Source organism: Sceloporus undulatus, chromosome 4 (genome assembly GCF_019175285.1).
Source record: "Sceloporus undulatus isolate JIND9_A2432 ecotype Alabama chromosome 4, SceUnd_v1.1, whole genome shotgun sequence".
Classification (NCBI taxonomy): domain Eukaryota; kingdom Metazoa; phylum Chordata; class Lepidosauria; order Squamata; family Phrynosomatidae; genus Sceloporus; species Sceloporus undulatus.
In genome coordinates, this window is record NC_056525.1 from 125376730 (window position 1) to 125399797 (window position 23068).

At 42.1% G+C, this 23068-nt stretch overlaps 1 protein-coding gene across 2 annotated transcripts in view; it reads left to right on the plus strand.

Moving 5' to 3' along the window:
- ASTN1 (astrotactin 1) overlaps positions 1-23068 on the plus strand; it is a 260478-nt gene that overhangs the window by 192658 nt on the left and 44752 nt on the right. For both annotated transcript variants that reach the window (XM_042464121.1, XM_042464122.1), the window contains exons 12-16: positions 2470-2636; positions 3540-3734; positions 4998-5125; positions 11194-11298; positions 11868-12056. In XM_042464121.1, the coding sequence (XP_042320055.1) occupies positions 2470-2636; positions 3540-3734; positions 4998-5125; positions 11194-11298; positions 11868-12056 (784 nt within the window). The remainder of the gene's footprint in view (positions 1-2469; positions 2637-3539; positions 3735-4997; positions 5126-11193; positions 11299-11867; positions 12057-23068) is intronic.

The following is a 23068-nucleotide window of genomic DNA, read 5'->3' on the forward strand; positions in this document are numbered from 1 at the left end:
TCCTGTTCTGCAGGCTCCACTGGTCGCAAAGGAGTCAAATAAATCAGAGAAACACATAGACAAGTATCACACCTCCCTTGCCTACCCCATGTTTTTCAGTACATCTGGTCAACCAGATGGGAAAGCATGGTGCTGGGGATGGGTGCTGGGCAGGGTCCCCCGACTCTTCATTTGCCCGTTTGCCATCATCCCAAACATCTGGGCCTGCTTGTTGAGTGCCAGCATCATAAAACACCTAAAGTACTCTTGTGCTTTGGTGTTCCAGCTGGCACTGGAGGGGGAATTGCAACATGGGGCAGGATGAGAGCCTTGTGAGCCCACAGGGGGCCGTTTGTTTTGGAAATTGCAGAATTAGTGTCAGCAAGCAGCCTGTAACATGTTGCGTGAGCTTCAGTCACCAGGAGCACGAGGAGGAAAATGTTGCAGGAACAAATCCTCTGTTAATACCACATGAGCCAAAACACAAGAAAAAGGAAGGAGAGCAGCTCATACATCTCTTCCATCTATGTTCTACAAAGTGTTCCATTTTAAAGGAAAAACATTCTTGAGACTGTTACCAGTCAAGTGGGTAGCCTTTTAATTCACTTCAGTCACACTTGTTTATGAGTTCAGTGACTGAGTCCAAAGCTAAAATAAGCTTGGAAGTTTGGAAAATAGTCTCTCGACAATCAGGGGCTATTGACTTGGCTTTTTGATGAGTGACCATGTAAGCAACAGCAAAGACATTTTGCTGGGAACTCAGATACAAAAAAAAGTTCAAACTTCATTGCAAGCAATTATTCTCCAGGAAATGACTGGAAACAGTAGGGGAGCATCAGCCTTTAACAGAGATGGGGAGTCTGCAACCCTGCAAGTATTGGACTGCAACTCTTCTTATTTCTGACCATTAGCCAGGTTGGTTATGGCAGATTGGAATTGGACTCCAGCAACATTTGAAGGATCATAGGTAGGGATGGGGGAAAAATTCAAGTTAGTGGATTGTCGGAACAAATTGGCCAGGCCCTTTTGTTTTCAGTTAGCAAGAGGAAACCATAGGTGCCATGTCCTTTTCTCCCATTTTTTTCAAATTTTACATGAGTGATTGTGCAAAGTAAAAATAAAATGTAAATCTGAAACACACACACACTCCTCTGTCAGTGAGAAAATGAGTAGAAATATGTGTGTTAAAGGGGGGGAAATGTTGAGAAAAGAAAGCACTGAAACACCTGAGGTAAAGATTAGTAGCAGGGTAGCAATAGCATCAGGTACATTTCTATACCACTTATCAGTGCACTTAAGCATTCCCTAAGAAGTTTACAAAGTTTAAGCTAACTGTCCCAACAAGCTGGGTACTCATTTTAGTGAATTTGGAAGGATGCAAGCCTGAGTAGAGCTTGAGCCCACTTTGCTGGGATTGAACTTACAACCTTATGGTTTGTGAGTAAGTGGCTGCAATACAAGCATTTAATCACTGTGCCACCAGGGTACAAAAGACTCAGCTACATCTCTTGAGAAGAAATGGTGAATAGTATGGTACATATTGTATTAGGAAAAGCATGCAAAAATACGCACAAATTTTCAAATGGAAAGAATGAAAAGCCTCACAACTTGATGTGAAACAGAAAGAAAAAAAATGTGGCCGAAGGTGCAGCAAAACAAAAACATCCCCATCCTTAATCACAGGTTCCCCATCTCTGGTCTCAAAATTTCATTCTGGCATTGTCCTGTTTCTAGGAACCAGGAACACACCCCTAGTCCCCAGAGGTCTGTGAGGAAATTAGAAGTCTGGAAGAGTGTTGGGACACAGATTTAGCCATCCAGCTGTTAAATTTCAGAGCATCCTCTCTGCCCTATGGGACACACAGGAGCAAGTATCCAAACAACAGATATACAATAGGGCCATAACACTGAGGTTAAGGGGAATACAATATCCAGGGCTAAGAGAAGAGGTGAGAAGGTTAAGCAAAAAAGTGCTGAAACAGGTGAGATGAATAATGATAGGGGGCAAGAGACTCAGCTGTATCCTGTGAGAGGAAAGGATGAATAGTGTTGCAGATACAACAGAGACAAGCACAATGAAATGTTACAATTGGGAAAAGGTTGGAGTGGAGAGTATGAGCTCCTAGTGAGGATAGTAATGTAGAAATATTTTGTAGTAGAAGAGGTGGAGAGGAGAGAAATTATCCCCACAACAGAAAGAAACATAAATGTTGTTTTTCAGCAAGTATGAAATAGTGGTATTCTAAGTTTTTCTCAAAATGCTATATAATATCCAGATAGGAGATGCAGTGGGTTAGTGTTTTGATTTTTTGTTTGTTTGTTTTATAGACAGTTATTGTTGGAACACATCCAGTGGAGATGCAGTTATAGTATTCTGTGTCATGAGTACAATTTTGTGACAATGAGTGAAAACCCATGCAAGGGCTCTGCACTTTTTCACATCAGTTCTCTCTAAATTGGCTTGTGCTTTTGTGCTTTCTGTCCTGCCAGTGCCCACCTGGTCTCAGCCCCATGAAGGATGGGACTGGCTGCTATGATCGCCACATTGGGGTGGATTGTTCAGATGGATTCAATGGTGGCTGCGAGCAGCTCTGTCTTCAACAGATGGTGCCTTTGCCAGAAGATCCTGTTTTATACAATATTCTCATGTTCTGTGGGTGAGTTATGCAAACAGTTCTCTGCAGTGCCTTCCAGGAAAATAGAGCTGTCTTTGTTAAGCTTTTGGGTATTTATTGGTCTGGCTGTGCTTAAACCTTCCCCCACCCCACTCCCATATTAGCATGGCTAGACTATACCACTCGTAGCTATTTTGTTGCTACTTCAAAGTTCCTTTCTAGCACTTCTTTTTAGTTACTACTGGTCTTCTTTGTTAATATAAAAATCCAACTGTGATAGTACAGTGTTGATAGAATATTTTCTAAACTTGCTGGCTATGTCCCTTGACATGGGGAGACAGGACTGGATTGCATACTAAAGAGGTTAGGCTCTCCTTGACAGAATGCTCTGTTCTTTAGGAGGCACAGATTTCCTATTCAGTTAGTGTTTTGTGAGTTTCCCCTGCCCTGCATGCTGGTCCATATTTCAATTTGTCCAAGAGAATTTCTAAAATTGAATCAGTGTGTATGTATTTGCCACTTTCTGTGCTAACTGACAGTATAGTTTTGGTATACTATGGCATCTCTGAGATGTGTCGGACTACAATCTGCATCATTTGAAGCTGGAAGAAGCACTGGCAGAATTGATAGGGGACTGTGAGAGTTGTAGTCCAGCACATCTGAGGTCAAAGAGGTCTTGTAAGGCATGCCCCAGAATCTTTAGCGACATGCAGGAATCAATTACAGAAAGATCTGTGAGGAAGGGTTTGTATTGAGGTTAAAAATTTGGAAAACACTGAGTTAGACCTACAATATTAATTTAAGCTTCATTTGCCAAAGAGTCTGTATGGCATTTCACTGTGCAACTCCTGAAAGTATTGGTGTAGCCTCCCAGGCGGGACATGTTTGCCCTGTGAGTCCTATAGTCAATTTTAATAATTTTCCTTTCATTCACTTTCTTGACAGATGCATTGAAGATTACAAGCTGAGTGTAGATGGGCGGTCATGCCAGTTAATTTCAGAATCCTGTCCAGACGGTGGTGACTGTGAAGAGAGCCGAGAGCTGCCCATGAACCAAACTCTCTTTGGAGAGATGTTCTATGGCTACAACAATCAAACACATGAAGTGGCAACTGGGCAGGTGCTGAAGGGCACATTCAGGTGATGGTGGTAGCAGAACAATACTTTCCCATTCTCCTGCTCCCTAGGCCTGTTCTTGTTAGTTGTTTCTGCAGAATGGCATATGTGTATGTGGTGTTTTTACAGAATCAACTAAACAGACAACCATTTACAGTCTGAAATGTCACAGCGGCAGGAGCCACACGTAATGATGAAATATGGTTTAGTGTAACATGATGAGGGAGAAAGGTGAGAACAGTCTTGGGGCCACATGCTCCTCACTTCACTTCCACAGAGCCAAGAAGGGTGCTAAACATACAAGCTAGGAATAATGCTTTAACATGAACTCTGATTTGTAAAATACCAATCAAACAACCAATTGTTTGTAGCTGGCTTGTTTAGCAATTGACCAGAAGTTACATAAAATTAATTGCAAGTCATGCATTGTCTAGATTTGATTCATTATTGAAAGTTAGGAATCTGTTAAAGTAAAACTGAATTCTGGTGTATTTCTCCTTGCATTTACAGAGGAGCAGAAGGGAAAGGGAGTCCATGAGTCTTGTTCTCTGCACAGGTTCCTTTCTGCTTGCTACAGACGAGTATCTTGCAGAAAATCATCCACTGATGAGGACAGAAATGCAGAGAACGTTTGGGATGCTTAAATCAGTTCTAGAGAATTTATTGGGCTCAAGCTTCCTAAAGTGCAGCTAGAGGAAACATGAGAGTATGTTGGAAGAAAATTATTTTATTTTATTATGAGGAAAACAGCTTTGAGAGAGGAAAGTTTTCATTGGAAGCAAATCATCTTAACACTGCAGTGGCCTTAGACAAATACCTTGGAATTCATGCACATTGTCATGAGTGTAGATGGTTTGTTGAAGAGCAGAGCAGCCCTTGAAATAGATTCAGCTTCCTTTCCTTTCTTTTTGTGAGCTTAAAGGGGAGCCCCATGAGCTTTTGTCAACAGTGTTCAAAGATGGGATAATGAACAAGCAAAAGTGTTTGGTTTCATGAAATTACAAGTGCCCTTTGAAGACCCTTTCCCCTCCACCTGTGCAGTTCTTAACTACGGAGCTAAGGACAAGAACAAAATTCAGAGACTGGGTCCTCTTGGCAGCCTTGGATCTGCATGGCCTGCATAGCAGATCTTATAGTGAATTGTGTTGTCTGTATTGCTGTAGAGAGGGATGTACCTCACCTATCAGGGTATTTTGAATTGACCTTTTCCATTTTGTGTGTGCTGGAACATCTTCTCTTTTCTCACATCCCATCCCGTCCCCTCTGTCTCTTTCCTTTTTTCTCCAGGCAGAATAACTTTGCCCGTGGGTTGGAACAGCGCCTACCAGATGGGCTAGTGCTGGCCACTGTTCCACTAGAGAACCAGTGCCAAGAGGAACTCTCTGAGCCAACCCCTGACCCAGATTTTCTAACTGGTAGGTGATTCCAGTCCAGTCCTTGCCTGTTCATCTTTTGTCTCTTCTCCAACTAGGCAGTTTCAAGCCTAAACTGAGGGACCTCTAAAACTATGCCAAGCTTATATTGTTAGCCAGTTTGAAGAAATTTTACAAATGTGAAGAACAACATTAGAAAATAACACTACAAAATTTGTCTGTGCATTCTCCCTCTGTCCTTGATAAACCTTTTTTTTTTATAAGAAAGAGACTTTAGATTAATTTTAGGAAAGTATGTGTTTGGTAAATATGCAATGGGTAGCTGAGAGAGAGAGAGAGATTCAGTGTTCTGTTTGCACATTTCATTACACTTCAGTGAAAATATAAATCACTGAAGAAAATAAGCCTGAGGAAGTAAGTAGTTCCATCCTTTCTTTCGGAACTTTACTTGTGTCCTCCTGAATGATGATCAGAGGGCTTTTTAAAAAAGGAAATAAAAGCTGGTTTTATTCACTAAAATAAGCAGATCAGGCATTACTCTGAATGCACATAAGGGAGCTGAGGTGCTGAGTAAGGCAGACCTCTTTTTCTCTCTCCCCATAATCACTTCTGCGATAGTAACTTTAATGTGCTGGGAGCTGACTTCACTGAATGCAATTGAAAGGAACCCAAGTCTCCACTCTTCTCCTTGATATATTGAAGGTAGGAAGGGGCAGTAAATACTGCAGTATTGCAGCTCCTTGGGAGCAAATTCCCTCGGGTACTGCACAGAAATCCTTTGTCTATACTAGGCATACTTGGTGGTAGCTCACACTCTCTTGGGAAACTAGGAGTGGAGAACATTCAGTCAGTGAGCCATATTCAACTCTTCAATAGCCTGCCACTTCCTGTTATTTTTTAAAGTTTTATTTTTTTACTCAGACTGCCCTTACACCCTTGAGAGGGTGGTGGGCAGTTTTATCATGGAAAAACTCATTGTTTGGATGAAATATTATTATTATTATTATTAACCTTTATTTATGAAGCGCTGTAAATTTACACAGCGCTGTACATGCAATCTTTTTAGTTAGACGGATCCCTGCCCTCGGGCTTACAATCTAAAAAGACATGACACAGAAGGAGAAGGGAGTGGTGGAGGGAAAGGGTAAGAGGTCCTGCAGTTCCTCTCTACCTCCAAGGCCTGGACCAAGGCAGATGGACTGGAGGGAAGGCTTGGCTTCATAATGGGCTGTTTAATCATTTTCCAGGGAAATGAATATGGCCTGAAGGGCATTGGCATCTTACAGGTTTTTAAAAGGGGGGGAGGCAGTGTGTGTGTGTGTGGTGTTAGCATATGCCATCCTGGGCCACACCTATTTGCCCACGCCTTGCTATGTAACTGGCCATTTGTGGATTAAGCACCCAGAGATGTGAGGGGAGACGTTTGCTGGCTAGCAGCGTGGATGAGGACACCAGCAAGGACCTGGAGGGTGTTGTCGGGGATGTTGAGTTGTATAAGTTGGGCAGGAGTAGTACAATCACCTTGTTATTAGTTTCAAAATTGTACCTGCTGGTTATAACAGTGGCTGGAATTCCTTGGTACTTATTCTGGTATAGTGGTCTGTTAGGATGGCACAGTGTTCTCTTTTGCGGGGTGTGTAGTGGTTACTGGTAGGGGAGGGGTTATACAGATAAATCTTTTGCTGCCGGGGGGAGTTACTTATCTGTTCATTTACTAGCAACATTAAACCACTACACTACAATGGCTCTTTACTTGTGGCCATTTTACTCTGTTGATCTTGCCATTACTGCTGCCACTGCTGAACATGTTATGCTGGCCAACAGGATCTGGTCCATAGTTTCAAATGTTTGTACATCTCAATGACACTTCAGGCTACTCATGGCTAGGATCATTCATTTTACCTTTCGTGTTCAAATATTTTCTCCACATCCATAATGTTTGGGTTGGAGATCTAATTGATATAACTGTGACTCTCTTAGCGGGGTTAGCCTTTGTGAAGCTGTCCTTAATTTCTGTTGTGTTTGTAGAGGAAAATATAAACCACCACTGAGTATTCCTTACCTAAGAAAATGGTTAGGGAAATCCATGACGTCACCATATGTTTGCTGGTGATTTGAAGGCACATATATATATACTTAATAGGGAGAAGAACAGGAGACAGTAAAAGGCGCGATTATTAAATTCAGTTTAAAACAGATAATGAGATTTAGTAGTTAACAGCAGAGTAGGTTGCAGGAGTTCAAACTCTAGATATGGGGTGCCTTTTTGCGTGCTTGCTTATGAAAAGGGGAGGAGAGAAGTCGTGTGCTAGTGACAATTGAGTTTTAATTAGTAAAAAAATAACAAAAAGAACAAAACAAAAGCCCCACCAGAAGGGACTGTATAGGCCACTAAGTTGTGATCCACTGCCTGAAGGGGATGAAGGTAGGGTGACCCTGAATGCACACCAGATATATACCACCTTTATGGTGTTTCATATAGGAGAGCGGGGGGGGTGGGGATGGAGAGGCGTATCAAAGCAATCTCTGTCTCTCTGTGTGCGTCGTGTGTCTGTCTCATTCTCACACACCAGGGAACCAAAGGCCCGTTATAGACGGGGTGTTAAAATACGTCCTGGGGACGTACTAGGGTTATGCCACGCACCTAACCCTAGTATGTCCCCAGGGCGTACAAAATGGTAGCGCCCTTTACACATAGGGGGCCGCTTATGACGTCGCGAAAACTGCGCCTCCAAACAGGGCAGCGGCCGTGACGTCTTTGTGCTGTGTGGGGCAATAGAGCGCCCTTTCCACGGGCTAGAAGGAGCTCTGAAATGGAGCTTCTTCCCGATTTGCATTGCTGGGCAGCCTTTAGACGGCTGCCAGTGGACGCAAGGGAGAAGAAGGAGCCGAGCAGCCCCTTTCTTCTCCTCCCCCACTGAAGCCCAAGGACACCCCTTTCCAGGCCGCGGGGGAGCACCTTTTGCTGCTTCCCCGCGGCCTGGAAAGCGGCGGATTGGGGCCTCGGAGGCTGCCACTCTGGCAGCTGAGGCTCGATACGGCGGGGAAAGGAGCGCCTACGGCCCCCCCCAAAGGGGCGGTCTGTGTAAACGCGCCAAAGTTCTCAAAGAAATTCAGAAGTGTAGTTTTATTTGTGTATGTCCAATGTATTTTAACCTGTGCAAGATGATCTACCTGCTGTCTTGTTTATGTAATAGTAGAGTATGTTGGAGCATGTTGCTTCAAAAATATTTCATATTAACATTAGTTGTATAAGATAAGCAAATAGTACTTGTGCAAATTGACGTAATACCTTTTCTACTTCTGAGCATGTTTTGTGGCTTTGCCACACCATTCTGCCTTGGATGTGAGAGTGGTGTTGGTGATTCGCACACATACTGTATACAGATCAGTTGTTGAATGGGTTTATAGAGAGTTTACAGTGGTAGCACCAGAAGACATTGCATTCAGAGCCTTGTTGAGGTTAAAATAGATATTTGACCACATTGCCATTGGCCCTTTTTGCTAATGGATCCTGGGAGTTGTAAGTACAGTAGTCCCTCCCTTTTCATGGACTTGGAATCTGCGGTCTTGCTCTTCACGGGAGAGACAAGTGCCCATTAATAAATTGTGGTGCGCTCCTGCGTGCGAGGCCCATTTTTTTTCTATGGGACTCGAATATGTGCAAATCATTATTTTTGCAAGGGGGTCCAGAATAGATCCCCCGTGAATTGGGAGGGGCTACTGTATCTTTCTCAAGCTCTGGAATGCTGTCATAGGATGACCCAGTGCTGATTCAGGATTGAGGTTAGAATCATAGAATCATGGAGTTGGAAGAGACCACAAGGGTAATCCAGTCCAACCCCCTGCCATGCAGGAACTCTCAATCAATGCATACCTGACAGATGATAATCCAGTCTCTGTTTAAAGACTTCCATTTCATTATGATGTTGCATATAGAGATCGGGGGGGGGGGGGATGGAGAGGCAGTATCGAGACAGTATAGACTGTGAATGAGAGAACTGAAGGCTGTATGGTGTGAGCACAGTGCTCATGGTCTCTCTGCTTTTAACTTTGGCTCGAGGTTCTCAACATTTTTCACCCTCAGTCATCCCCTTTATCTTCCCCCTGCAGCTGGCATTTATGAGACACCTCCCCACCTACATCCACACCCCTTGGCATAAGCTAAGGCTACAATTTGCTCATGGGAGCACATTTTAAAATGCTCAGTCTGCTGTGCATGGAGAGGACAGCTCATTAAAAATGTAATTAGTAGAGAAATTAACACTGTGGGGCCGTGCCTTTGGGACTGGCCTTACAGCAGGAAAAAAAAAGGCAGGGGAGGAAGAGAAAGGGGGGGAAGCTTGTTATCTTCAGAAGTGAAGACTAGGCTAGAGAGGAGGAACAAGCATAAGCAAACTCCTTTTAAGTTGTGTTTTTAATTAATGAAGAGTTGCTGACCCATAGACCTTTCTTTAGTATAATTAGTGTTTCTCTTCCCTGCTCTGAAGGAAAAAAAGACCTCCTGTGTTGCCATTGCTCATCCTTTTCCCTCCTCCTACACCTGTCTCTGCATTTCTTGCTGTCTTTGGCCACATTTAATTAGGCGTCTTCTTGAATTAAGCGTATTGGCCAGTTCGGCTGCTTAAAAGCAATTTGGGCTATTGTCACTTGGGAAATTGAATGAAAGTAATTGGCCATTATGTAGCACACTTGCTTTCCTTGGCTCAGAAACAAGGTTTGTAAAGTCCAAGAGGTAAGCAGAGTCTCAGAGGGACTGAAGGAAGCTAACCCAGGAGATCTGGAATGGAGGTGGCATGAGTGTCAAATAGTGGAATTTGGTGTATGTGTTTTCCATGGAAGGGCAATCTCCTCTCGGGTTCTGCTTTTGCTCCATATGTGATAAAGAATTTAGATTCAAGGAAAAAAATCTATTCTTTTCTGTAAGCAGCATGTATTTTGTCTTGAAAAACCCATGAACTATAACCCAAGTTCTAATGTGTTGCAACTCACAGGTTTTTGTCAGAATGGCATGTATGCACCAGACATGAAATGTACATATTTGTTCCTCTGTCAACACCCAGTAACTTTACAGAAAGAGAGCATTGTATGTCTCTGTAGACATTAATATGAATTTGATTGGCCCCAAGGCTTGGTTTTGGATGAGGGATAGTTTTAACAATTTTGTTGTTGAAGGGGAGAATGATGATTCAAATGCTTTGGATGGGGGGGGGAGGGGGAATGAGCAAAATACTGTATAATGTGTGTCTGTGTGTTTGTATGGATGCAGGCATGCATGCAGAAATGTGTAGCATAATACTCAATGTATTAAGATTATCTGACAGTCATAAAATAGTGAAATGACCAGGCTCCTCACCACCACCACCACTACTGTGCTTTGTATTACAACAGGGTTTGCTGGCAACGTAGAGTTGCTGACAACACCCCTGCTTCCCCACTATTACTACATTATATGAAAATGAATACTCCTTGCAATTGTATTAAAAACATGCAGCTTCTAGGTACATAACTTAATAATTGCCAACAAAATCTACTAGAAAACACAAGCTATGTGTCAACAATATGATCATTCACAAGCTAAATACAGCTATAACAAAGAGTGATAATCAGGATTGTAACAAACATAGACAATTGGTATATGATGTTCACCATATTTAATGTCCAAATGGAGCATACTGAATTATAAAAAGGTCGTATGGATGGCATGAGAAATCAAAAATAGAACTGATATGATCACTCTGGGAAAATATGACATTGTTTCAACAGAATCTTCTTCGGTTCTTACATGCTTTTCTCCAGTCAAACTTGCAATGTATGATACAGCAGTCTTAATTTCAAAATGTGACATTCATCCAGCACCTTAATGCCTATTAATATAAGGTAGTCACTAATAAGACTTAGAGTTTACACAACACCTAACTAATGATGCCTGCTAATTAAAAAGTATGTGTGCTTTGACCCTGTGAGCCCTGGCTCCATTATAACACTGGGTGTATATCCAAACCAGATTGCATCGTGGGGTGGAACTGGAATTCTATTGGGTTCTTCTACAGATTTTACCTGCCTCCCCCTTGTGATAAAGAAATGTTTGCTTACCATTTCTGTCACAGGGATGGTGAATTTCAGTGAGGTGTCTGGATACCCCCTGCTGCAACACTGGAAAGTGCGCTCTGTCATGTACCATGTCCGGCTCAACCAGCTGACTACCTCCCAATGTAAGTTCTGCTTAGCCTTGGGGATGGCTGGGATTGCAATATCAACTGCAATTCAGAAAGTGTGGGTTAAGGATGGATTTGTCAGGGAAGGGAGTTGAGCCTGGCATTACTACCCCCTCACTTTCTACAAACCTGGATGGGAGGGCTAGAAGAATTGCAATGCCAGAATTTTTTGGCCTACAGCTTTGAGTATCCTACATCCAGTAGGGGCCAGTACATATGCTAACTTGGAGGTTGTCAGAGTTATAGTCCAAAAATGTAATTTTTTTGAAGCTCTGGCTGACATTTTGGGCTATATTCTCAGACCTGGCAACTGAATATGGACTAATTCCTTTGTTCATATACTCTTAGAAAAAGAAAACTGAGTGGAACTTGATTTGATCTAACCAGAGAATCCATGCATTTTCAAGTGAGGAGTTTCTTTGAGACCTTGGTAGCTGTGGGTTTCTGGGAGTTGTATTCTGACAAAAGCAGCTATTCCATATGATGGTTTCTCCTGCATGCTTTGTCTCTACAGCCATCTGCCCACCGTCTTAATTTGTTGCAATTTATACCTGTGCCCTCTGCAGCTTTTGGCAATGCCCTTCATTCTTTGGATGGTGCCACATCCCGGGCAGATTTTGTGGCTCTGCTGGACCACTTTGGCAATCATTATATACAGGAAGCCATCTATGGTTTTGAGGAGTCCTGTTCTATTTGGTATCCCAACAAGCAGGTCCAGAAGCAGCTCTGGCTGGAATATGAAGACATCAGCAAAGGTAGGGGGAAGTGACATCTTTTGCTTTCTTTAAAAGGCAACACACACCTGTAGATGAAGATAGATATCACTGGTGTGGAGGTGCTGTGGAATTGGGCTGACAATCTTCTATTGCCAGGAATTTCTGCATAAGGAATAAATTATGTATACTACATTATTTGCAAAAGGTTGCTTAAAGTGCATAATAAATTTTGATTGCAGTATTTGTGTTTTAAGAGCTCTCATGGGTCATAAAGGGCATGAAAGGAAGGAAAACAATTGAAGGGCAGAAAGTACTGAGCTGTACTGGGTGAAAAATATTATGTGGTGGGAGAGGAGGGGGGGGGACTGTGCAGGTTATAAAAGCCGTGCATAGAACCCTGTGATTTCTGAACACCTGCCTTGTCAATAAACTGCCTTTCCTTAGAAACTTGGTTTTTATTTTGAAAAAAAAGTTTTGTTACTCAGGAGGATTTGCCGAATTCCGCATGGGTTTGCAAAACATGGAAAGACGATACAGCAAAAAGGGAGTAAGAGACTAACAGGAATTTCAGAGCACAGTGAAACTGATACTATTTCCCTCTAAAAAGAAAGCTGTTCTGATAAGGAATGAGCTGGCACATTTTGCAAAGGCTGCCTTTGAGACCTTGATTTTGATTTTTTTTTTTTTAAATAATTCTGTCTCAGTGTATCTCATCTGTAAAATGGCAATCATGCCCCCAGGTCATCTTTAAATAACCTGTGCGTTAAAAGATGGAAGAGCTTTGATGTAAGTAGCCAGTTAAATACTTTCAGACAGGTGAGGAGGCTGTTCCTCTGGATAAGACCTGGGGTGGACAATTTGTTCAGAGTCAGGATCCCAAACGAAAATGTGTTGTAGGTTTCATAGCTAGAGTTCTTTCTGATATTTCAGTTTTAGGCAGCTTTTGTACAAGCCAGTGGGCACTACAAGATAGGAAACATGTGGTCCTCTAGATAATGTTAGAGTTCAGTTCCTGTTCCCAGTGATTCCCAAAGTGGGTGGTATGCCTCTCCTGGGGATGGTGGAAAGATCCAGGGGGACAGTGAGGGGAAAGGGGGTGGTGAGAGGAAAAGGAGTAACAGGGGAGTTCTCAAAGTGTTAGTGCACAAGAAAAATGAGGGGAACCAGCAGTCTAATTCCTGAAGCTGGAAGCTGCTGTCTCCCATTCATACAAGAGACTTCAGCTTCATGAGGGATGCAGGAGGTGTCCAGGGATTCTTACTCCTTCTAACTCCCAAAGCAGAAAGCTGCTCTTAGGCTGGGAGACAGTAGCCTCTACCTTCAGGGTTGTAGTACAGGAGGAATTCATGGATTGTTCCTCCTCTTAATTCCCAAAGCAGGAGGATAATCTGTCAAAGGGAGACAGCAGTGTCCAGCTCCCAAAGCAAGAAACAGAATTGACTTCTGCTTTGGGAGTTAAGAAGAGAAAGAATCCCTACATTCGTTTTGCACTCCGCTCCCAAAACTGGAGGCTCTTGTGTCCATGACAGACAGAAATCTTCCTCACACTCACTGGCTCCCTGATTCTCCTTTCTACTTCTCCCTTTCTCACGGATGGAGCCAGGCCATACCAGGAGGATGGAGAAGCCCAGAAAGTCCAGCTCAGTGGGCAGATCTATCTGGCAACATCTTCTCTTCTGTTGAGCTCTTTGTGTCTTACAAAGTACATTAATCCTACAGCCTATTTCTTCTAAAAAGCAGACATTAAGAGAGCAACAGTGGCATTACTAGGGTGGTGATAGTGGTGTCATCCCACTTATGGTGTCACTCGGTGCAACCCACACACCCTATGCCACCTAGTGATGCCTCTGCCACAAAGCTGGTACAGGCAAGAGGCTTCTCAGTCACTGCTCAGCCAGCTACTTAGCTGCTGCTCCCAGGATGACCATGTGGCAAAGGGAACAGCAGCCAAGATTGGTTGTGCAGTAGAACAGTAGACTTAATATCAAGAAATACACATGGGTGAGTAGGGTTGTCACTGAAGATGAAAGAGGGTGGTGGCCCAAAAAAGTTTGGAGACCACTGTGTTAGACTCTGTAAGCATGACAAATAGCGAGGGAGGAAAGTAGTAGTCGTAGTAGTAGTAGTAGTACATCAACATCTACAGGTCCAGGGTTCTTAACCCTGGGCAGTAACAGTCAGGGTTGTCAAAATAATTAAGTTGGCAATAGACCCAATGAAGAACTACTGTAAGCATTAAGGTTTAAAAGTTGTTGTGGTGGTGGTGGTGCACCTTCAAGTTTTTTCCTATTTGTGGCAACCCCATCACAGGGTTTGTTCAGAGGGGGTATACTATTGCCTTCTTCTGAGGCTGAGAGAGTATGATTTGCCCACGGTCACCCAGTGGATTTTCATGGCTGAGTAGCGATTTGAACCCTGATCTCCAGAGTCTTAGTCCAACACTCAAACCACTAAACCATGCTGGTACTCATGACTAGTGAGCTCAAAGTAAGAGGTCTCTGTCTCAAATCTAACCCCTTGATATGAAATTATTTGATAGCCTTAAGCAAGCCTAAACCTATGATTCTATTTTTCTAAGCCACTATTTCTCTGCCTTAGTCCACATATCAAAAGAAGTAAGGAGTCTTGTGACATCTGTAAGACTAAACAATTTGTTTCAACATAAGCTTTTGTGGGATTCACATGGAGATGATAATGTTTACCTACTTGACATTGTTAGTGTAAGGATTAGGATTAGTATGTGTGTGAAGCCCTGTATACATGCAAAATATTATATTGTTTGTTACTGTAATTTTTCTTGTTTTAATTTATGTTAAACCAATTATATCTTTCTATTGTAACATGAGTTTTGTATCTAAATATCTTATCAATAAAGATACAGAAAAGTTAAAACGATTATTAATGTGAGCTTGGGGCCAAAGAATTAGTGGGTGAGAGAGATGTGATTCAGATGTACATTCACAGTTTGTACATCTGTGAGAGGCTTGAATCAGCTTTTTAGAATGGAATCATAGAGTTGGTAGGGGCCTCATGGGCTATCAAGTCCAGCCTGCTACCTACTCAGTGCATGATCTCCAGCTGGAGCATTCCCAGCAGGTAGCTATCCAGCCTCTTTTTGAGGATGTCCAAAGAAAGAGACCCTACTATCTATCTAAACAGTTAGTTCCAATTGTCAAATAGCTCTTGTGTCAGGAAGGCCTTTCTAATGTTCGATTGAAATCTTCGCTTCTGTAACATCAGTCCATTACATGTAATTCTATCCTCTGAGGTAGCGGAGAACAAGCCTGCCCGTTCCTCTCTGTAACAGCCCTTGAGGCATTTGAAAAGTACAGTTATGTCACTCCTTAGTCTTCTCTTCATCAGGTTGAACACGTCCAACTTCCTCAACCTTTCTTTATATATTTAGTTCTCCATACCTTGTATCATCCTTGTCATTCTCTGAACCTTCTCCCACTTGAATGTATCTTGCTCAAAATGAGGTCCCCAGAATTGACATCTTGATAGTGTGGGTTTAGAAACATGATGATGATGATGATGTATATTCTGTCTCTTCCTCCTCACCTCCATGTTGTTATTATATTATTGTTAGTTCAGTTATACCCCAGCCTTCCTTATAAGAACTTAGAAGAGAATTTTTTTTTTTAACTTCTCTTCGATCCCTTGCTCTTTTTGTCATCCAGGGATCTTACAAGCCTATATAGGGCTGGTAGGCTTCTTACATAAGTTAATGGAGAACAGAAAGCATCTTTTGTCTCTGAATAACTGAAATGAGTTGATCTGGAAATGAGTCAGTCTCAGGGGCAATCATATGGATATTGCAGAACTAAGAATTGCTCTTCTGGAAGTTCTTGGCCTAAAAGTAGGAGGCTTAGCTAATTCACTTGGGTCTTCTTCTGTATATGCTCCATTGAAATTAATCTTGTGCATCTCCCATTCATAACTAGTGAGACTAGCATAGGAGTGTGCCCGAGTGAATTGTATTCATTGACCAACAGAGCCTCAAATAACTATTATGGCAACTCTTCACCTTTTCCATACTCTTGGTAATTTCTGTTCAGGAAATATTTTGGCTTATTCTTCTTCCTAGAACTTTCTTTTTTAATAATCCAATTTCTAAAGATGTGAATTAAATTGATTGCCAGCTTGCCTGCACAGGGGAAGGTGAGCAATCCTGCATTGCAGGTAGAATTGATGAGTTATCCCCTCTATGCCACTTAATTTTGTGATTTGGGATGTCATAGAGACATCCTAGAACAAGGACAAATCAATGTAAAATGTTATACAGGGCAGCAGGGGGATGGCGGGGGGATCGAAATACAAAATCTGTATATAACTGGCAAGGCAGTACTGTTGCCAAGAAGGATTTAAGGGTTATAGTCACTGATAAATTGACTATGAGCCAGTGGTGTGATATTGTGATGAAGTGCCATCCTAAATTTATAAAGAGGAGCATAATCTGTCGTAGACTCAAAATATTGCTACTGGACTCAGCACTGCTCAAAATTATTTTATCCACTCTTTTGTTCTGGACACCAGGGGTGGAACTAGAGTAGAGTTACCGGGGACCTCCCCAGGACCAGATTGGCCCTGGCCAGCAGTCAGAATAGTGAGCAGCACAGTGTCACCCCTTTTTCCTGATTGTTGTCCCTCCTCATTCCCTTTTTCTGACCTCAAGTCACACCACCTTCACCCCCTCCTCCTGACTGAGAAAAAAAATAGAGCCAGAAAAGGAAGGCGATATTTTTTAAATTCATTTACATTTACTTCCGTCTCTTCTTTTGTGCAGCCCAATACACCCTCAGTAGCCAAATATCAGATTATTCTCTAGGTTGTGATTGATGGCCATATCACTCCCAGCCATGCCTTCTTCCCCGCTATTCCCCCTTCTCGTTTGTCTTCACAGTCAGTGCTGGCCAGATTCCATATTTGTAGGATCTGCTTTATTTTTGACTAGAATCTGTAGGTCCACCAGCTAGAATCAAGAGAGTGTGTGTTTCTGTGGCTCTGTGTCCAGAACTTGAGAAGCCATGTAGAGAGATTTGAGGAATAAGAGACATCTGAATGTATTTTCAGTGTGAGAATTTGTTTTGTGTTGGAATTAAACCTACACCCCTTTCACACGAAAACAAACAAACCAATGAACAAAACCACTCCTGATTTGCTTCATTTCAGCAGCCTAATTGGAGGTACTGGCAGCTGACAGTCAGAAACCCTTGCCTGTTCATTGCCATTCACCCCAAGATTTGCCAGTAGATTCCAATTCACCCATTGTTTTGTTCTAAGACATGCACATGGATGCCCTGGAATGAATCATAGAATCATAGAGTTGGAAGAGACCACAAAGGCCATCCAGTCCAACCACCTGCCATGCAGGAAATCACAATCAAAGCATACCCGACAGATGGTTATCCAGCCTCTGTTTAAAGGCCTCCAAGAAAGGAGACTCTATTATACTCCGCGGGAGTGTGTTCCACTGTCGGACAGCTCTTACTATCAGGAAGTTCCTCCTAATGTTGAGGTGGAATCTCTTTTCCTGTAGCTTGTATCCATTGTTCTGGGTCCTATTCTCTGGAGCAGCAGAAAACATGCTTCCTTCCTCCTCAACATGACATCCAGCCTTGCTCTCCTTTTCTTTTTTTGGACCTCCCCCCCATTTTTCTCATCAAGGGTTGGCACACCCCCTCAGTTCTTTTAGCTTGATGCCAAGCATGGAAGTGCTCCCCCATTGCAGCCAGTGGTGCTTGAGCATACACGTTTTTCTCCATATGTGGAGGGATCCAGAACGGATCCCTGTGTATGGAGAGGGCCCACTGTATTTCACTGCCAGTTCAGATTTTGAAAAATAGGGCTAGGTGGGGGCTCTTGTGCTGTGCATTCCAGTCCTCTAAGAATACCTGTGCTGGATCTAACAAAAGGACCACCCTGTCCCAGAATTCTGATCCTACAATGGCCAACTGGAGGCCTGTGAAAAAAGGAAGTTGGAATGTGAGTACATTGGGTGATCATGTTCTTCAGCAGCTGATGCTGAGGGGCTTACTGCCTCTGATTCTGATGGTAATGTTTATCCATCATGACAAGCAGCCATTGATAGCCTTGTCCTCCATGAATTTGACTAATTGACTCTTAAAACTGTTCAGATTGGTGTCAATCCCTACAGTCTGTGATGTGGGACATAATCAATTAATTCTGTAGTTTAAATACTGTGTGAAGAAGTACTTTTTAAACTTCAGGGGCACAGAATTGGGTCCTTGTATTGGGCAAAGTTGGCAATGTTGGTGTGTGTGTGTGTAAAACACAATATTCTTATCCTGGCCTATATCACAGGATCTCAGCATTGTATAGAGATTAAAACAGTTTAAAACAATTTAAATTTTATTTAAAACAATTAAGAATAATTTACACAGTCTAAAAGCATATTACACAAATTAACAACCAAGACATTATATGGCAAGAACAAGAATATTGTTTTCTCAAAACAGACTGAAGCACCAACAATGGAAGAATGCATCATAAAGGTTGGTGAGTTAACCCAAATGACCAAATTAACGTGGATTTTAAAGGACAAGGAAACTGAAGACTTCTTGAAAGATTGGAAACCACCTATGGATTTTTGAGCAAATGAATTTAATGATGTAATAATATGTGGCTATGGTTATTAGTAATTTTGTAGGATTATTTAGTTGGATTTGTAATGATATAATACCCCCCCCTTTTTTTTTCAATTTTCTTTTCATCACAATCATGATTGGGGGTGGTTTAGAGTATTTCTGTGTATTAGTTGTATGACTTTTTCTTATTCTCCTTTTCTTTTCTATTCTATCTTTCTTTTCTTCATTTTTCTTCTTCTCACTGTTTCTTTATCTTTGATTGTATAGTATTTTGATTATAAATTATAATTATAAATGTATAAATTTATAAATTAGACTGTTCATACCAAAAACTAATAAAAATAAATCTAAAGGCAAATTAAACAACACACACAATCCTGCCATTTCAGAACAGTGAAGATCTCTGTGATCTCCATTATGAACAATGATCTCCAGAGTTTGCCTCTTATCAAGAGCTTTGATGACTTGCAGTGATTCCTCTTATTTGAAAACCAATGTAGTATCAACCCTGGGGTGGCAAGGCCTAGAGTTATATCCTGATTTAGCTCTGAAACTCAGTCAGTACCTTTCAGTTAGTGATAATCTTTGTCCTTAGCTTATCTCACAGTCTTATTTTGAGGATAAACTGTAACAGAGGATGGACAATCCATAGATTGCTTGTTTCTACAGTGTAATATCTTTTATTTTTAGCGGTCTGGAAAACCAGCAACTACCTCAGCACTACACGGCCTGAAGTCTAGTAGGGCTTCACAAGGACTCTAAATTCTTGATGGAGATAGATGAAGTCCAAACATCATCAAAGATTGGACTGATGTAATCTGTCAGGGATGCTCTATAGCAGACCTGCACAACTTGGCCATAGGAAGGGGCCAAAATTAAAATAGGCTAAACTTCTTCAGGCCACAGATAGATTTTAATTAATTATTATTTAATTAATTATTGAAATCATTCCTCATCCTCTCAGGCTGCCCAGAATCCTGTGGATTGTATGGACTGTACGTTGTGCAGGCCTACTTTATGGATTTTAGTATCCTGAATTCAGATTAGATGGTTTTGCTAGTCTGTGATTTAAAGCCAGACTATTTGTGATTCTTTGATCAAAAGGAACTGTAGCCTGACACCCTTGTCTTGCTTGGTATTTGCCCTCCACAGTCCATGTGGGTGTGTGCATGTATCCCCTTCACTGTTGAGAATGGGTAGGGGAATTAAGAAAGGAGCTGAATCCTTTACCTGCCAGCTGCATTTTTCCTGCAATCATTCTTCCTTCACCCATTTCTCATCCTCACTCCTCAGCATTCTGCACCTATTTTTATCTGGCAAACACAGGTCCAGAATCCTGCAACAAGAAAAGGTGTGTGAGGGTCAGGGGTTTCAGAGAGAAAGGAACTGGCAGGGAGAAATGTAGGGATGGCCGTTTTGAGGATTCCTTGCAGCAGCAAAGGAGTCTGTGAGCGATCATTCCATATGGCTTCAGCTAGCCCTTACTTCTGTGTACAACCTTACTTAGGAGAATTTACTTCTGTGTTAACTTTGGTGGTGGACTTCAGTTCAGTCTTTTGTTGCACACTCCCCCTGCCCTCCCACTGTGGTGCCTCATGCACTTTCTAAAACACAGCATTTTCTCCTTTTCATGTTTCAGGCAACAGCATTCATAACCTCTCTATTTCTTTAGATCTCGCACTTTCTCTTTTCTTCTCCCCGAGTTTCTCATTTCAGTCTCTCTTCAGTCCTGTCACCTGCCACGTTCTCACTTCGTTTTCTTTCTTTATCTTTTTCCCCTCGGTGCACGTCAAGAGCTTTATATCGATTGAAAAATTGCAAGAGACAAACTATTCTCTGTCACTGCTGCTTTTTCCCCTGAGCCTGCTAAGCAGCAATTCAAAGCTGTCCTAAAGTGGTCCATTTCCAGCACGATGGGGAGGCTAAGAAATGCCCTGCATCTTCTGGGCTGTTTACCCCCCTCCCAGTTTAACAATCTTGTTTTCTTTGTGGGGGTTTCTTCGATAAGGTACTGGCACCAGGTACCAGCCTATTCTTTGCAAACCATTTTGACACAAACAGCAGAAGCTGGAAGGGAAATGGTCTTATTAACTCAGGCGCAAAGATTTATCTCCCAGTCCTCATAATAAAACTTGGTTACACAGACCTTTGCTCTCAGAGTAGGATTAAAAGACTTACTTCAGGGAATTGGCACACAGTCAGTGCCATGTGTTCCTTGTTTCTCAAACTGTAGTCTCTCTTCTAAGAACAATGTCTTTGATAGCAGTGCTTCAGAAGCTATTTTTTGGGGGACCAGCTGGGGGTTTTGCCCAATCTGCCTTGGATTGCCACCATATTTGTGCCTATTAACTACATCTATTTCTTTCTTTCCTGGAAACTCAGTGTATCCATGAAACACCACTTTGGGTAGCACTGTTCCATAGCATGCTTTTATAAACTGCTGCCATGCAGTTTATAGATTCCAGGATATCAGAGCCAGAGAAGGGGGAACAGCTAGATCTTCTGTTAGGCAAATTGTAGTGACAACCTCAGGTGGCAGCTACTGGGGCAGCACTTCACCTTATGAGCCAGAAACTGTGATAATGCACAGGCAAACCTATCTGTCAGTTACTATAGTGTAACATAGCTCTAAAACTGGCCAACAGAGTTTATAAAGTACCTGGTCAAAGGCTTTTACTTTTGTATGTGAATCTTTACACATGAGAAAAACTGAGACTGGGAGTAAAGAACTGACACAAAGCCAGCCATATAGGGAAATATTTTCAGGTTTTGCTTGCATTTTTATTTTCTCATGTTAAAGGATCAGGAATTACTGATAATAGTGGTAAAATCTGATGTCTGGATGCTCAGTATTACAGTTTCCACAGCCTGACAGACCCCATAACCCCAAGGAGAGTTACAAAATGCAGACAGTTGTGTTCATCCATATCTGGATGTGTGTGTGTGTGTGTGTGTGTGTGTGTGTGTGTGTGTGTGTGTTAGCAATGTAGGGAATGTTTGTAGTTTTTCTCATCATCAACAAGAAAGAGTGTCTTGATACACTTGAGATGCTGTCAAAAAAATTATCAACTGCGTTAAGATTTTTCATTCCTATACAGTATAAGTCAAAAGGACCAGCAGTTTTTCTAATCAACAGCAGTGATAGCAAGAAAAAACGTTTTCACAAAAAGCTTATTTTTTACAAAGGTAGGTAGGTAGATAGATAGATAGATAGATAGATAGATAGATAGATAGATAGATAGATAGATAGAGCAAAACAATATGTTTTCTCTCTTTCAGTGATCTGAGTGGGGAAGCCTTCACAATTTTCTTTGCAAAAAAAGCCAAAAGTGCCCAATTGTTACTTAACTGTCCATTCAAGACAAAGTCACCTGTGAAGGCTTTGTATGACAGCAGCGGTGGCTTATAAAAAAATTTGATGCAAAAATCTACCCCCAACACAGCTGCTGTGAAGATTGTAGCTAGGCTGAGAGGGGACAGGAAAACCCGATTGGTGCTGTCATCCCTGCAAATCAGAAAGTCCTAGTGCTCTAACCCTGTGATGATCCCTGGCTTCACTACAATGCTGATTGAGTGTAAGACGACCTTGGTGTTTTACTCCTGAGATCTCACAGTAGATTATCCAGAGGTTCTCTATATGGGTGTTAAAAATATAGAAAAATATACAGTACCTAACAGCCACACACAAACACATCTGTCCACTCCCTAAGTTGCAAGCAGAGTTACACATCTGGACATGACTCAGCTGAAGTCTGAATCTCCCCTTATTCCTTGAAGGTGGATGGCAGCTTTCAGACTAGAATGTGACAATCAGAGCTTAACATTTCCTCTTGGACACAATGGCTGTTCCCCTCACTTTGATAAGGAAAGGGTATGCTGGGCATTGAGGATGCTCCAGTGCTGCCACTTTCCTCTTCAAAGTGGAAACTGAGGCAGGGGCATGTTTTGTGTCTAATGCTGTATTTCATGGATGGAAAACATCTGACTTGGGAGGGCTTCTGCCCTCCATAGCCCTCCCTATCCCTATAGGAAATAAGAGATTTTGTCTTATCTAATTGCTCATAGGACAAGAAGGAGCAGAGAGAATCTTTTATTTCCAGTTGCTGATCAGAGATAGATCCTCCCTGAGCCGTAGTTAACCTTTCAGAAAGACTTCATTTTTGGCTGTGGAGGACTTCTAGAAGGCTAATTAGGTAGGAGGGTTTTCTGGGGTCATCTCATTGCTGGAGAGGGAAAGGTTCTTTGCCAGTACTATGACTTCATCTTTAAACATCCATCCCTGTGCATCAGTTAGCCTTTTAAAAGCTTCCACATGTGCCAATAGAAGCTTTTAAAAAGGCCTGACAGGAGCACCCATTTCCTTGCGTTGTGACCCCTCTCAGATATTTCCTCCCTCTAGCCTCTACATTTCACCTTTAAAAAGCCTTCAATGATTCCAGCCAA